This window comes from Palaemon carinicauda, chromosome 27 (assembly GCF_036898095.1).
Source record: "Palaemon carinicauda isolate YSFRI2023 chromosome 27, ASM3689809v2, whole genome shotgun sequence".
Classification (NCBI taxonomy): domain Eukaryota; kingdom Metazoa; phylum Arthropoda; class Malacostraca; order Decapoda; family Palaemonidae; genus Palaemon; species Palaemon carinicauda.
The window spans coordinates 82,825,018-82,840,017 of record NC_090751.1 but is presented as its reverse complement, the minus strand read 5'-3'; the positions used below and the strand labels follow the sequence as shown (position 1 = coordinate 82,840,017).

The following is a 15,000-nucleotide window of genomic DNA, read 5'->3' as shown; positions in this document are numbered from 1 at the left end:
TCAGCGAGGCGTATTTTTAATGGGACAGGTCGTCTTCTCAAGACCTGCGATCCAGGTTTTTGGATGTGCGCGGATCGTTGGAAATGCATTCCAGAAACCGAAGTCTGTTCAGGTAAACCAGAGTGCGATGATGCGTCAGATGAAGCCATCAAGCTCTGTGGTAAGTTGGACCTTAAGGCTCTCTCTCTCTCTCTCTCTCTCTCTCTCTCTCTCTCTCTCTCAATATGATCTATCTATCATGTTGTGGCCGCAACCAACAGTAATAATAAATCTCCTTATCTTCTTTCCTTGAAGGTTGCCTATCAAACGAGTTCTTGTGTGCTGCCGAGGAGAGATGCATTGACATCCATGAAAGGTGCAACGCGGTTAAAGACTGTGTTGATGGATTGGACGAAAAAGATTGTGGTAAGTGGAATAAAGTACTGCTGTGACTGAAGGCGTTAAGCTACACTTGATCTAGCTCCCAAACCGAGACCGTGTTGTTCAACATCGTTCAAATATACAGACCTTAGCTCTTTGGGCATCAGAATGAGTGATTTTTATTTACTTATAAGCTAGTGCGTTTCTTGCATAAGTCCTTCATATATATAATTTTTATTCATATTTAGTAAGAATTAAGTACATGTTCACCCATTCTACTGTGAGATTTTCTTGCTAACCTAAAATTAAAATGTGCCTTGAATAAAAAATCTATTTCTGGTAGCCCTGGGACAGGGAGGTGTAGACCATATATCAACCCCCCTACTTTACACCCAATCTGTCTCTTAGGCCTATAAATATTGGATCTTAGGCCTATGACTATTGGAGCATAATATGAAGACCTATTGAAGCTACAAAACCCGAAACTGTCCGTTTGCCAAGAGTTGACAGTTATGAATTATGTCTCCTCCCTGGGTCACGTCTCTCTGACAGATATAATGACACAAATATCACCTTTTCTCGACAAGAAAAATCACTATAATTTGGCAAGGCCATGTCGCAGAGGAAGGAACATATCTTTCATCTATCTGTAGGCCTTTGACAAAGAATGGTAGGAGTGAGTTTCAATTTTGAAATGTGTTGAGGTTTAAAATTTCGATTTTTTTATTGCTCAATGATAGTAATAGTAGGAGTAGTGTTAGTTTAGATTTCAATTTTACTTTCTTTTTATTATAATTCTCCTGATTTCGTATTATCTTTGTATTTTAGTAGCAGACAACTCTTTATTTTTCTACCATCTATTAGCATCCACCGATAGTACCTCATTTTGAGGGCTCTTGAACTGCGCAAACACACCACTTAGCAGCAGACCATTGAACATGTAAACACTTTGCACCGGGAAGTCTGTGTTTGAAAGATACAAAATCTTTAATTCCCTCATTTGACAACGCTTAGCATTTCATTGTAATTGGAAAATCCCATCTATATCTTTTGCAATTCGTATGTAAGAGCTAACATTTTGCAGCTCGATATTAGTATCTAAGCTGCATAAATTATGAAGATGAAAATTAGCCTTTCAGGCTTGGTCACCCAACAGTGAAAAATTATATTCTGTATTGGATTATTGACTGATTAATTCTTTTTCATCTGTTATGGTACTTGTAATTAAAATTCGTCTAGATATTTCAAATCACGAAAAAATTCATCCATGTAACTCCATAGTGTCCGTTTTTTTCTGGCCCAGATTCTTTAAAATTAGTGGATATTTACTTTTTTAATTTATTATATAAAAACAATCATTTATTATTTAATTACCATATATAGTGACTATATATATATATATATATATATATATATATATATATATATATATATATATTTATTTATTGTATATATATATACATATACACACACACACACACACACACATATATATATATATATATATGTATGTTTACCTCCACTCTTACACACTTGTATATATACATATATATACATGTGTGTATGATGGGAAAAATGCATATGGATACATACATACATATATATATATATATATATATGTGTGTGTGTGTGTGTGTGTGTGTGTGTTGTGTGTGTGTGTGTATGTGTGTGTGTATATGTATATAAATTTATATCTGTAAAACACACACACCCACACACACACACACACACACAAATATATATATATATATATATATATACAGTATATAAATATATATATATATATATATATATATGTATATATATATATATATATATATAATGCTAATTAAAAGTGTATCAGTGAATCGTTACTCCTTTTATTTTACCAGAAACGTACAAATGTCCGGAATCCCACCTGCAATGTGACAATGGAACCTGCATCTCGGTCGACCTGGCCTGCAACTTTGTGAACAATTGCGTCGACGGGAAAGATGAACTAAACTGCCGTAAGTTCGCCTTTTTAATTTTATATGAATATTCAAAATTTAATTAGAATGAATTGTTTTGATGTGGGTAAAAAACATATTGGGTAGTGCCATAGCCTCTGTACCATGGTCGTCCACTGCCTTGGTTTAGAGTTCTCTTTCTTGAGGGTACACTCAGGGACACTATTCTATCTTATTTCTATTCCTATATTTATTTTGAAATTTTTATAGATTAGATATTAAAGATTTATCTTAATGCTGATATTGTTCTTAAACTTTCATCACTGGGCTATTTTCCCTGTTGAAGCCCTCCTGCTTTTCCCCACTAGCGTTGCAGCTTAGCAAATAATAATAATAATAATAATAATAATAATAATAATAATAATAATAATAATAATAATAATAATAATAATGAGAAAGAATGAAAAAAAAAAGGCTAGGGAGTTTAAGGGACAAATGAGAAGAGGAAAAGTTCCGGAGCCTCAGAGTTAGCATGCAAGTTTCTTTACAGGGGCGTAGCTAGATTTGGGGAACAGAGGATGAGGGTTAGTAAAGGACCCTCTCATCTTTAGTGTTGTAAGTTGGAGGTAATTTTATATGTATACAGAAGGTCTTCAACTTACAAACACTCGGAGATACTAACATAAATCCAAATGAAAATAACAAAGATAAGGTGAAGAAATCCTATAATAGAACAATATTATATAATTCAAATATAGTAAGCAAAACAATATTTGTAATAACCTGATATCTATTTCATATGAAACCTGACTATTTGTTGACTTTTGTAGCTGAAAATCATAGGAATGTAAATCAGGTTAGGCTTATCCTAGACCAAAGTTTAACAAAATTCGACTTACCAGCAAACAATTCGACTTTCAAACGGATTTTGAGAGAAGCGAAAAATCTATTTTTGGGTGAGATAGCCATGTCGTCCTGATGAAAGGTTCCTAAGAGTAGCTTCCAATGGATATATAAACTACAGTGATATTCCCAGAAAATTTACCTTTAGGTCTCCAGAATTCTAACGCCTGGCGTGAATATCCTTAACATTCTCTTAAGGATATCGCATAAGTCAGGGGACATATATCTTGATACGACACATAGCGATCTTCACTCCGAATAGCATTTTCGCCTTGAGGGGGAAGAGTGGCAATTTTGGAAGGGGAGCTGTTATCAAGGTTACCCTATCTCCCATACTACTATTGAGTATCAAGATGGCGCCATATTCAAGATGGCGGTCATTCCTTGTAGCATTGAGCATGGTGCTACAGATATAGTAGTTTCGGGGGGGGGGGATTCTACGAAGGCCTTTTCTATAGTAAAGGAGGGTGGGTCCATCAGGACGACATGGCTATCTCACACAAAAATAGATTTTTTGTTTCGCTCAAAATCTGTTTTTTTGGGCTCAAGCCATGTTATCCTGATGGAAGTTTACCAGTTAATTACTAGAAAGTACTGTATCTGTGGATTTTCATCGGTGCCTTAACCTTGGGACAATTTTTCTATAGTCATCTGGACCATTGAGACAAATGATGTTACCGTTATCCGTCATTACCACTAATCATGGACCATGTTTAGTGCTTCCTGCCCCCTACAGGGAAGAGTCATACTAGATAGTAGAAAAGGGGCCTCAAGGTTAGCATATATTGTATGAACAAACATAAGTATCCACCAGACATACAAACGGTCTCACAGTTTGAATATATTGTCGGAACAATATCAGTGTCAACTATATCCATTGTTTGTAAGCATACAATGATATCAGGTTTACTTAAATAACCAAGTAAAAGAACTCTGGCATCTTTAATGTGCAAATTGCAGTGCGAGAAAGGACACAATTACATTCTAATAAACATTTATTTTGAATAAATGACTGAATGGAATTACGAGTGAAACGAATGTAACATGTTAAAGGAATTATACGTGCAACGTATACAGAAAATATTTCTCCTTCCCTGCAAGGGAAGAAATGATGAGTTCCACTCTAAAACTGGAAAATTTTAAAAAAATTTTCCACTATAAATTCTGTAGATGTTGTATATTATCAACACTGTGTACTACGTACACATGGCACAAGTATTATCTGTATAATTCCAGACCTGAGATTTTTAACAGACAGTGTCACCATGTTGACACTCACTTAAAAGGTATCACACTGGAAGTGACAACACCTTTTCACCCTAATTGATAGTCCCAATCAATTAACTGTTCATCGCAGCCCTAGACGACAGGTTTTAATACACTACCTGCCGCCACCACATAATGTTTCAGTTCATGGACTTGCTTAGCGTAGTGTTTGTAGAACTCTGTGGATGATTTCCATTCAGTGTATGAGCGAAGACGCTCAAAGTCCATATACTGAAAAAAGTTCAGTGATGAAGCAATTCTTCTCGGATCATGACCTGCGGGGGTACTGTCAGGATCTGTTCTGAGAATGAAGTAGGTGACCTTTGCCCTCAGTTGTTTTAGGGATAAGTTTGATCCTGAGGTTTCTCCTTTGAAGAGCTGTCCTCCCCTGAAATCTGAAGTTTTATGAAGATAGACCTTTCGACACTCTACTGGACATAAAAGAGACATCTTCCTTCAGAGGGTAGATTCTCCAGGGACCCCATCTTTTAGTGGATAGCTCGTTCTTGGCGAGAAAGGTTGGATCAGGAAAGAGATCAGTTCTCCCACTTCTGTGAACTGAATGTGGCCCTCATTTCTTGATAGGGCTACTATTTCACTAACTCTAGCCCCTGAGGCTAGAGCGAACAGGAAAATAACCTACTGGGTTAGATCCTTGAGAGAACAATCTTCATTGTTCACAGATGAGGCATAATGTAGGACCTTGTACAAAGACCACGAGAAGTTCTTCGGAGAAGCTGCTGGCCTAAGCCTAGTGCATGCCTTCGGGATCTTATTAAGGATTTCATTCGTCAGATCCACTTGAAAGGCATATAGAAGAGGTCTAGTTAGGGCTGACTTACACGTAGTTATCGTGTTAGCTGACAGACCATGATTATGAAGGTGGATAAAGAAGGACAGACAGAAGTTTATTGAAATTTCTTTCGGTCCTTTTGCTTTAACAAAAGCAACCCACTTTTTCCAAGACAATTCATATTGTCTTCTGGTTGACTTACACTTCTATTCTTCTAGGAAGTCTATATTGCCTTCTGAGATCCCAAATCTATTCTTAACCGCTAGGGCGAGAAAATCATGAAATGAAGGGTTTGGGCTCTCTGTGATGAATTGAAGACAATTAACTTCGGAACCCTCTAAGATAGTGCTGGGTTTCTCACTAGAGGGAACCAGTTGCTCTTGGACTATTTGGGAGCCACTAGAGCTGCCTTTCTTTGGAAGGATCTCAGCGTGTTGAGGACCTTCAGCAGGAGATTGGATGGAAGGAACAGGAATTTCCGGGTCCATCCGTTCCACACTAGAGACATGGTGTCCGTTATCTCCCCAAAGGGTCCTTGTATGGGGCTACATATTGAGGTAGTTTCTTGATGACGCTCGACACGAAGAGGTCGGTTTGCAGTTTGGGGACTTGTTCTAATCTGGCAAAGAATGGGTCTGCGTCTGTGGACCATTCTGACTCTATTGGCTTGAGCTTGAGTAGGGCATCCGCTATCACATTGCGGATCATTTGTACGTGAACTGCTGATAGGTGCCATCTCTTTATGTAAGGGATGGCTAACATCACCTAGATTATATGGGACGATCTCGAGCCTTGTCGGTTCAGACATCTCACTATCACTTCGCTGTCCCAGATCAGCCTGAGGAGGCCTGATCTGCGTGGAAAGAGTTTCCCCAACCTCAACAGGACTGCCATGGCTTCTAAAAAGTAGATGAGAAGGGCCTTGAGTAGAGATGACCAAGTTTCTTGGGCTTTCCTCTGATGGGAGTGAACTCCCCATTCTTCCATCGAGGCATCCATACGGATGATCTTCGATAGTCGAGGTAGTTGCAAGAGCACGGTCCTCAATAGGCATTTGGCCTTCAACCATGGGTTGAGAAGCGATCAAGGTAAGACCGATATCGATCATTTAAGATCTCTTCGAGCGTTTGATGCTTATCTTCTCCAGACTCTTGACGCATCTTTCAGCTGTGCTCTTAATGCTGGGTCTGTCACTGCTGCGAACTGGAGAGAGTTCAGTACTCTTTCCTGTTAGCATCTTGAAATCCTGACGGATTACCGTAGTCTCTTGACAGACCCTGCGATCTCCTTCTACATCCCTAAGAGAAAGGAGAGACAGTGTGACCTCAGGTTCCAATGGTTTTTCAGCCATTGAAACCTTTGAGCTGGAGTGAGTCAAGACTTCTTGAAGTTGATTTTGCATCCCCAATGTTCCAGGAACTGGGTTACTTCTTTTGATGCTTGCAGACCAGCCACTTCGGGTGCTGCCCGCACCAGCCATACGTCCAGGTACTTTCTTACCTGAACAGTTTCTAGGCATGGTTGTTGCACGACTGTGTCTGCCAATTTCGTGAAGATACTTGGGACTGTGTTTAGTCCAAGAGTATGGCTCTTAGGACGTACTTTATCTTCTATAACATAGATCCTAGGTAGGAGGAGAAGGGGCGACTGACTAGAAGCTGCTAATAGGCACTTGTCAGGTCTATCAAGACTGTGAACGCCCCTTTTTGTAATAAGGTCCTTATGTGTAAAAGGATTAACATCTTGAACTTGCTGTTTCTTTTGAACTTGTTGAGTGGCTACAAGTCCAGAATGACTCTGAGTTTTCTTGAGTCCTTCTTGGGAACACAAAACAGCCTTCCCTGGAATTCGATGGACTTTGCTTTCCTTATCAACTGTATGCTCTGGAGCTATAGGGTTTACTCTTCTAAAACGGGGTTGGAGTGTTGGAAGAGTAGAGGAAATGATGGTGGAGGCATGTCTAGTTTCCATCCTCGTCCAATCTTGATTAGGCCTTGGGCTCAAGGATCGAAGGCCCAACGATCCTAATGGAACCTCCCTCCTACCAGAAAAGTCTCTTTGCTTCAACTGATCAGAAGGTTTACCTCCTCGACCGCCTGCCTGGGGCACCGCGGTCATAGAAACTGTGGGATGTTGTTGAACAGACCGACGAAAAAGTCTAGACCTTTTCGTCTTCCTTTTAGGTTGGGGACCCACATCCGTGGAAGACTTCCTCTTTGAAGAGATGCCCCACTTCTGGAGAAGGTTCCTATTCTCCGTGGCGGCTTTCTCGATTACCTCTTTGACTACCTCGTTTGGAAAGAGGTTTTTACCCCAGATGTTGGAAAATATCAGCTTCCTGGGTTCATGTTTCACTGTTGCAGCAGCGAACACAAACTCCCTACAGTCTCTCCTAGCCTTCATAAAGGCATATAGGTCTTTTAATAAGGTGGCAATATGCATTTTGGCCAAGACCATGAGCATGTCTGGGGTACTTCAATGGGCTGAACACATCTCTATGCAGTTTTGTAGGGATAAGGAGGCCGCAAGTCTCTCCTTTGTTTCTTTTTCCTTGCACAAAAGAAACTCAGTAAGTTTAGGGAGATTCTCTCTAAACTGTCGTCCAGTGATGTCCGCATCTAGTTTCCCTACTGAAAAGGTTAAGTGGACTTTCTTCCAATCCTTCTCCTGCATGGGCAAGGCTAGTGACAGAGGCTTGCACTCCTCAAGTGCAGGACACGGTTTGCCTGCCTCCACTGCCATGGTAACAGATTTAAATGCCTTCCATGTAAAGGGGAATGCTATTGAAGCAGGAGAAAGAAAGGTAGAGTGTCTCTTACTCAGTGCGAACACTTTCGACCAGGAGTAACCCCGCCTTTCTCAGGCTACTTGACAAGATAGCCTGTGCATTTATCATGGTCGAGAACCATGACTTCCTTCGGTTCTGTTTCTTTTTCTGACGTTGGTTCATGCTTCAGTCGAATGAAGCAATCAGGGAAAGTGTTAAAGCTTGGCCAAAACTGGATTTCGTCTAAAGGAACAGCTCCCATCTTCTCTGAGAAGTAGAGTTTGCCATCTAAAATCGGCTTAAGCTCCGCATACCTCCAGGGATTGGTTTTGGAGCATGTCGGGAGGTCTTGGTCTCTGGGTTGCTTGAATAACCCTCGGGAGGCGATGAGTGGAGCTTCATGCTCTGTCTTGAGTTTCGCTTCCTTTGTTTTGCCTTGTTTGCGAAAGTTTTCCATTAGACCCATAAGATGGGCCAGTAACTGGGCCATTTTGTCTAATAGAGGGGTAAAAGGTGAAGACGTCGAGGTTAACGGGTCCAAGCCCGGCACTGACAGAAGCAATTCCGACACGACATCATCATCTTCTTCCAGGGGTGCCTCCCTGCCCTCCATCCCGATGGTAATCTGGATGCAGGGAGGTGCAAATCGTGCCTGGGGCACCACTATTTCACTACTTGCCTTTGGGAACAGTAAGCTACGCATCCTATCGTTAGGTAGGTATGGTCCTGGAGAGATCTTCTGGAACCTTCTTACCCATTTGCGTAGTTTCTTACGTGCCACATCCCTAGACTTCATTGACTTGGAATTATCAAAGCCTTCAGACACTAATGTCCGACAGATATTACAAACTTGGGGGTCCCAATATTGCAGGGATTCGGAAATAATATTGCAGGGGACATGAGACCTTCATGCATTATGACCATAAAAGTACTTACTCTTAATATTGCAGAAGACTGCATCACATTTCATCTGGGGTTCCACCTGTAAAGATAGGAAAGCAGAATGAGTATACAATTGTTTATCTCACCTGATAAGCAATATGTAATAGTCATCTTTTAATTGTTATAGCTTAGGATAGTAAGCTAGAAAGGAATAGTGAGAGAGACATATTTGTGTATCCCTTGCAAGCAATTGTTGTAACCTCCCCCCAGTATTGAATATAAAGTTTCCTTTATCAAGGCAACTTGAACAAAAGGGTTCTAACCCTTAGGGATAGAAAAGTGTACACTGCCACAGACCCTTTTAATCATCTAATACTGTGGGTTAAGGATAACTGATTTCAAATCAGAGTATTGAAGGAATTTTATTCTTTCAATATAGGTTCGGTGTGAGCAGAAGCCTGCACAAAGGTACCCAAGATATGTTAGAGATTAACTACTGTATAATAATACTATAGTTTTCTGTTTGCAATATATACTATATTGCAAAATACTGGCTACTGTATAATCATATACTGTAGTTCAGTATACTGTAGTTCAGCCAGCTAGCATCTGGCGGCACGGTCCAGCCAGCATGTCACCGATTGGGCTAGAAATTAGAAAAGACACATATTTGTGTATCTTACCCAGCCCATTTGCTGTGACCTTCCCTTCCAATATTAAAACCATAGAGTTTCCTGATCAGGGAAGCTCAAAGATAAGGGTTCTAACCTTTAAGGATAGAAAATGTACAACCACTGGCCCTTCTAAATTATTTAATATTGTAAGGTAAAATGTAAACTGATTTCTAATCAGAGTATTAAAGAAATTCTATTCTTTCAATATAGGATTGGTCTCAGCAAACACCTGGGCAAGGATACCCAAGATATGTTTGGAAATAACTACTAGTATAATACATACAATAGTTTTCTATCTGCAGTATATACTATACTGCAATTATACTGACTACTGTATAAACATACTATAATTCAGCCGGCGTATAGCCAGCATAGCTAGTCCCCGACAGCACAGTCCGGCTGGCATACTACCTGATAGAGAGAGAGAGAAAGCATGGAGTGAAGGACTGTCTTATTACTGTGTATGTTTACACTAAATAAGGATGTAAATATATAATTTACTGCCTTCACCAGAAAGAAGGTTCAAATGGAAGGGGAGAATGCATCATTCAGGCTTCCATTCAACCACAAGTACCGTTGCCGGCATAGTCCAGCCGGCATATGCCCGGCAGGCTAGTACCTGGCAGCACTGATACAGTCGGTATGCCGCCGGAAGAGTCAGTACCAGCCAGCATGCCGCCGGCCGGGTTAATACCCCAGCAACAGGACTTGCATAGTCTAGCCGGCATATGGCTGACAGGCTAGCTCCCAGCAGCACAGGCACAGTCGGCATGCCGCCGGCTGAGTCAGTACCAGTCAGCGCCGGCCCCCGGGTTAGTACCCCGGCAACAGGACTTATGGCCGCCAGTCCAAGGGAAGACTGAAGAACCTTGGTGACAGAAAAGACTTCCGTCCGACAGCCATTCTGGCTACCGGCAGCGGACATAGCCGTCATGGCCGCCGGCAACCGTCATGGCCACCGGCAGCCGGCATGGCCACAGTAGTCGGCTGCCAGGAGCCAGTAAACAGCTATTAAGCCGGCAAGCGGTGGGATTGCAGGACAACGGCCCAAAGGGTTGTGATGGCTAGGCCACCACTAAAGGACAGAGGGGGGAGGGAAAAGGGTCCTGTATGAGGTGTGTAAGGAGCCGGCAGGGTTGCCAGTCCTACCACACTCCTAAGAAACTCTGTTTCAGTATCGGCGCCATCCTAGGCAGTAGGGGAATATCTATTCTCCAGCCTAGGGTCTGCCAATACAGTTAAGGGGACAGCGGCAGACTTGCCGCCTCCTCTCAACAAGGGATAAACAGAGCTCCAGTGCCTGTGCCATCCCAGGCGGCAGAAGAATGTCTATTCTTCAGCCTAGAGTCTGCGAGTACAGGACTAGTTTTCTAGATCGCAGGGAGAAGATGGCGGCATCATACAACCACTTCAAGTGCGGCCTAGGGAGGTCTAGTCTCCTATGCCGGCAGCCTAGTCCGGCAGGGGAATGACTATTCACCCTGCCGGCCAGCTGCCGGCTAAAGACCATATACTCTGAGGTTCTGACTGAAACCCAAAGCCTGCTATCTGCTGGCCAAGGGAAGAGACAGAAAACACTAGCCCAGTCAAGCCTGAGTGTCTACTCGAAGGCAAGACTAACTAGGGTTGTAGCCTACGACTACACACAGAGGGAAGGAGGTATTACACTCAAATCTTCACTGGAGACAATTATCGGTTTATATAATAATTCTAGGAGATGTCTATCTCCGCTGAATTGATAAAACGATACACGAGGGTAAACGGGGAAATATCTGAAAGTATACTACATTGCCTAGGTTATGTTACATAAGCAAGACGAGATCTCGGTTACCTAAAACCCCGAAACTCCAACGTATACGATCGAGATACAAAGAGGAAAATAATTATGCCTAAATAGCTTTCAAAATTAAATAACACATGCCTAACGAACGACAGCCCACATGGCGCCTCCGGTAACAGGCCTAGCTCCTAAGCGCAATAAATTACTCTAATTTCACTGTGAGACAGGAGCTGAAATATATACATTGTAAAGAATTAATACCCAACTTTGCAGAGGCGAAAGAAGCTGGAGATTGCATAATAATCCTCGCAGAATCGATCGAAAAAGTTAGATCAACAGGGAACACCACCGTGCGAATTCGCTACAAAATTAGGAAACTAGGAAATTAGGAAATGATCGCCATCTTGAATATGGCGCCATCTTGATACTCAATAGTAGTATGGGAGATAGGGTAACCTTTATAACGGCTCCCCTTCCAAAATTGCTACTCTTCCCCCTCAAGGTGAAAACGCTATTCAGGGTGAAGATCGCTATGTGTCGTATAAAGATATACGTCCCCAGACTTATGCGATATCCTTAAGAGAATGTCAAGGATATTCGCGCCAGGAGTTAGAATTCTGGAGACCTAAAGGTAAATTCTCTGGGAATATCACTGTAGTTCATATATTCATTGAAAGCTACTATTAGGAACCTTCCATCAGGACGACATGGCTTGAGCCCAAAAACTAGCTTTTTGGAACTAATTAAGTTTGTAAGTTGAGTATCTTGTGTACTTACATAATTTTATTTTCTATTTTCTGATCCTGCATTTGAGGCAAGGAGGGGGGGGGGGGATTTTCAAAAAGTCTGCTGCGTCAATCTCTATGAAAAGACAGGAGGAATTTCTATTAGTTCCTGTTTACATTAGTTAGCATTGGATTGATTGATGAATTTCTGGTGTTTTTCTAATTGCTAAAAACTTCTGTTTAGATAAGCAATCATATGAAATGAGTAGGGTAGAACCCTATACAAAGTTTACTGTTTTAGCATCAAACATATTTTCAGATTCTTTTTTTTTTAAAGGTCAAGTTAATTAAAGCTTAAAAAGTACCAGGGCAATAATTGCTCTGTTATATTTTTCTAATCGTGATATGTCAATATTTCAGATCATATGAGAGAGAGAGAGAGAGAGAGAGAGAGAGAGAGAGAGAGAAAGTGCAGTTTTGACCTGGGAGGCCATTTATCCTTCAAGGCTCTCAACTAAGGATGTAATCATCTCCTAAGTTGGAATGTTTTGAGCAACGTATATCTGAAACATTCCATTTTAAGACATGCCGAATCCTCGCTCTATCCTCTCACAATTGATAAGGTCTTTTCAACAGAGAACAAGAATCAAAGACACTTAGACCCGGGTGTTTGATGGCGATACAAGAGGCGCCGTTGCAAAGGCTATGCCTCAACCCTGGATATTAAACTGATACAGGAAACCTTCAGATTATTATTATCATTAGTATTATTATTAGCCAAGCTACAACCCTACTTGGAAAAGCAGGATGCTATAAACCCAAGGGCTCCGATAGCCTAATGGAAAATATCCCAGTGAAGAAAGGAAATAAGGAAATATATAAACTACACGAGAAGTAGTGAACAATATTAAATATTCTTAGACAGGTGGCTACATTAACATAGATATTTCATCTATAAACTATAAAAAGTGATTTATGTCAGCCTGTTCAAAATAAAAACATTTGCTGCAAGTTTGAAGTTTAGAAGTTCCTCTCCTGAAGAATATTTCTGTCCCAAGGTCACATTTCTAATCCCTTAACATGACCTAAATACAGTTTCTTTCATAAAGCGGGATGTATTCAGTATATCATAAACACAAATCGTATCATTTAAGAATGTAGAGTGTACAGGTAATCGTAAAAACAATTTGAGCGAAGACAGTTTCATCCCGGAAAACTTTTGGGCTGAGTCACAGCTTCACCTTGTTAACGTATGCTGGTTTTCACTCATCAGATACACAGAAACACTAAAATCGGAGAGAGAGAGAGAGAGAGAGAGAGAGAGAGAGAGAGGTGGGTGTTCATGCTTGTGTGAGTATGTGGATGTATCGTAATATATTAATACACACACACACACAGACACACACACATACACACACACACATATATATATATATATATATATGAATATACTGTATATATGTATATATACATACATATAATATATATATATATATATATGTATATATATATATATATATATATAAGGTACTTGAGTATGTTATTCTACGTATATAATGAACTAACAATGCCTTGGATATTGTCTAATATATATATATATATATATGTGTGTGTGTGTGTGTGTGTGTGTGTATGTGTGAGTGTGTGTGTATGTGTGTGTGCTCGTATGCTGTACCTCATATCTTTATCAGCTTACCAGGAATGGAAAACAGCAAAACAAAGAATGAACCGAACAAGAAGAAAGATCCCACTAAAGCTGAAATAACCATTTGCATCAAGTTAAACAAACAATGCAAATACGTAACAATTTGGGGGTCGAATATACCTCGTCAGGCAAAGTCTTGGTACGTATCACTAAATTGGCATCCAAGGCCGCAGCGCCCCAGCTGCTCTTAGAGGGAAGGTGGTCCTCCTGCGTCCTTAACAGGGCAAGGAATTTTGTGATCTTTGGAGCCTGGGGGTTACAGTAAGGGTACTCCATGAATATCATAATGGATTACTTAATGGCAATTTGAGGATGAGAAAGGTAATCTGAAGGGGTTTCCGTCAATAGGTACTTAACGTGTACTCCTTTAAGTATCTTATTTATTATCTTGATAAGATATTCAATGGCAGTTTGAGGGTGAGAAATATCTCTTTAAATAAATCATGCGAAGTCTTCTCTTCTACGTACATCCTTCAATTTTATTGCTATTACACTAATCTCCTTGATTAAACTCTGCTAAGTACTTTTGCGGAAAAGGATGAAGAAGCTCTCTCTCTCTCTCTCTCTCTCTCTCTCTCTCTCTCTGCGTGTGTGTAAGGGGCACAACCTACTTTTCTTGGTACACTCACAAAGAAATAACCCCTCTGTCTCTATTCCTCTTTCTCTCTCTACAAGTGATACAACCTACTTCTAGGTAAGCAAATAATAAATGAATACCTCTCTCTCTCTCTCTCTCTCTCTCTCTCTCTCTCTCTCTCTCTCCAATAGTAGAATATAGAGAAAAGCAATCTTCTGATAGACATCCAACATGGTTTTAGACAAAAGAGATCGTGTGTGACAAATCTTTTGGAATTCTCGACATGTTTAGGATTTATGACAAAAGCAGGGCAATAGACATCATATATCTTCTCTTTCAAAAGGTTTTTGACAAAGTTCCTCATAAAAAGTTAATGGCCAAAATTAGAGCACTAGACATAACTGACGAGCCAGCTGAATGGATCGAAAATTGGCTAACAAACAGAAAACAGAGGATTGTAATCAATGGAGAAGCTTCAGAATGGACAGGTATTACAAGTGGAGTACCTCAAGGATCCATCCTTGGACCATTACTATTTCTGATCTACATTAACGACATAGATTTAGGATTAACCAGTAGAATAGCCAAATCTGAGGACGATAAAAATTGGGCATAAATGCTGCGAACTTAGAAGACGCAG

General features: G+C 40.5%; 2 protein-coding genes across 6 annotated transcripts in view; one reads left to right on the top strand and one right to left on the bottom strand.

The window, feature by feature from the left end:
* Nucleotides 1-15,000, top strand: part of LOC137620773 (G-protein coupled receptor GRL101-like) — a 131,493-nt gene that overhangs the window by 79,114 nt on the left and 37,379 nt on the right. For all 4 annotated transcript variants that reach the window (XM_068351195.1, XM_068351197.1, XM_068351198.1 and 1 more), the window contains exons 3-5: nt 1-160; nt 295-405; nt 2,232-2,348. The exon at nt 1-160 is cut by the window's left edge and continues 281 nt beyond it. In XM_068351195.1, the coding sequence (XP_068207296.1) occupies nt 1-160; nt 295-405; nt 2,232-2,348 (388 nt within the window). The remainder of the gene's footprint in view (nt 161-294; nt 406-2,231; nt 2,349-15,000) is intronic.
* The window catches only part of LOC137620774 (G-protein coupled receptor GRL101-like), a 256,667-nt gene that overhangs the window by 215,719 nt on the left and 25,948 nt on the right, over nt 1-15,000 (bottom strand). The gene's annotated exons all lie outside the window — the stretch shown is intronic.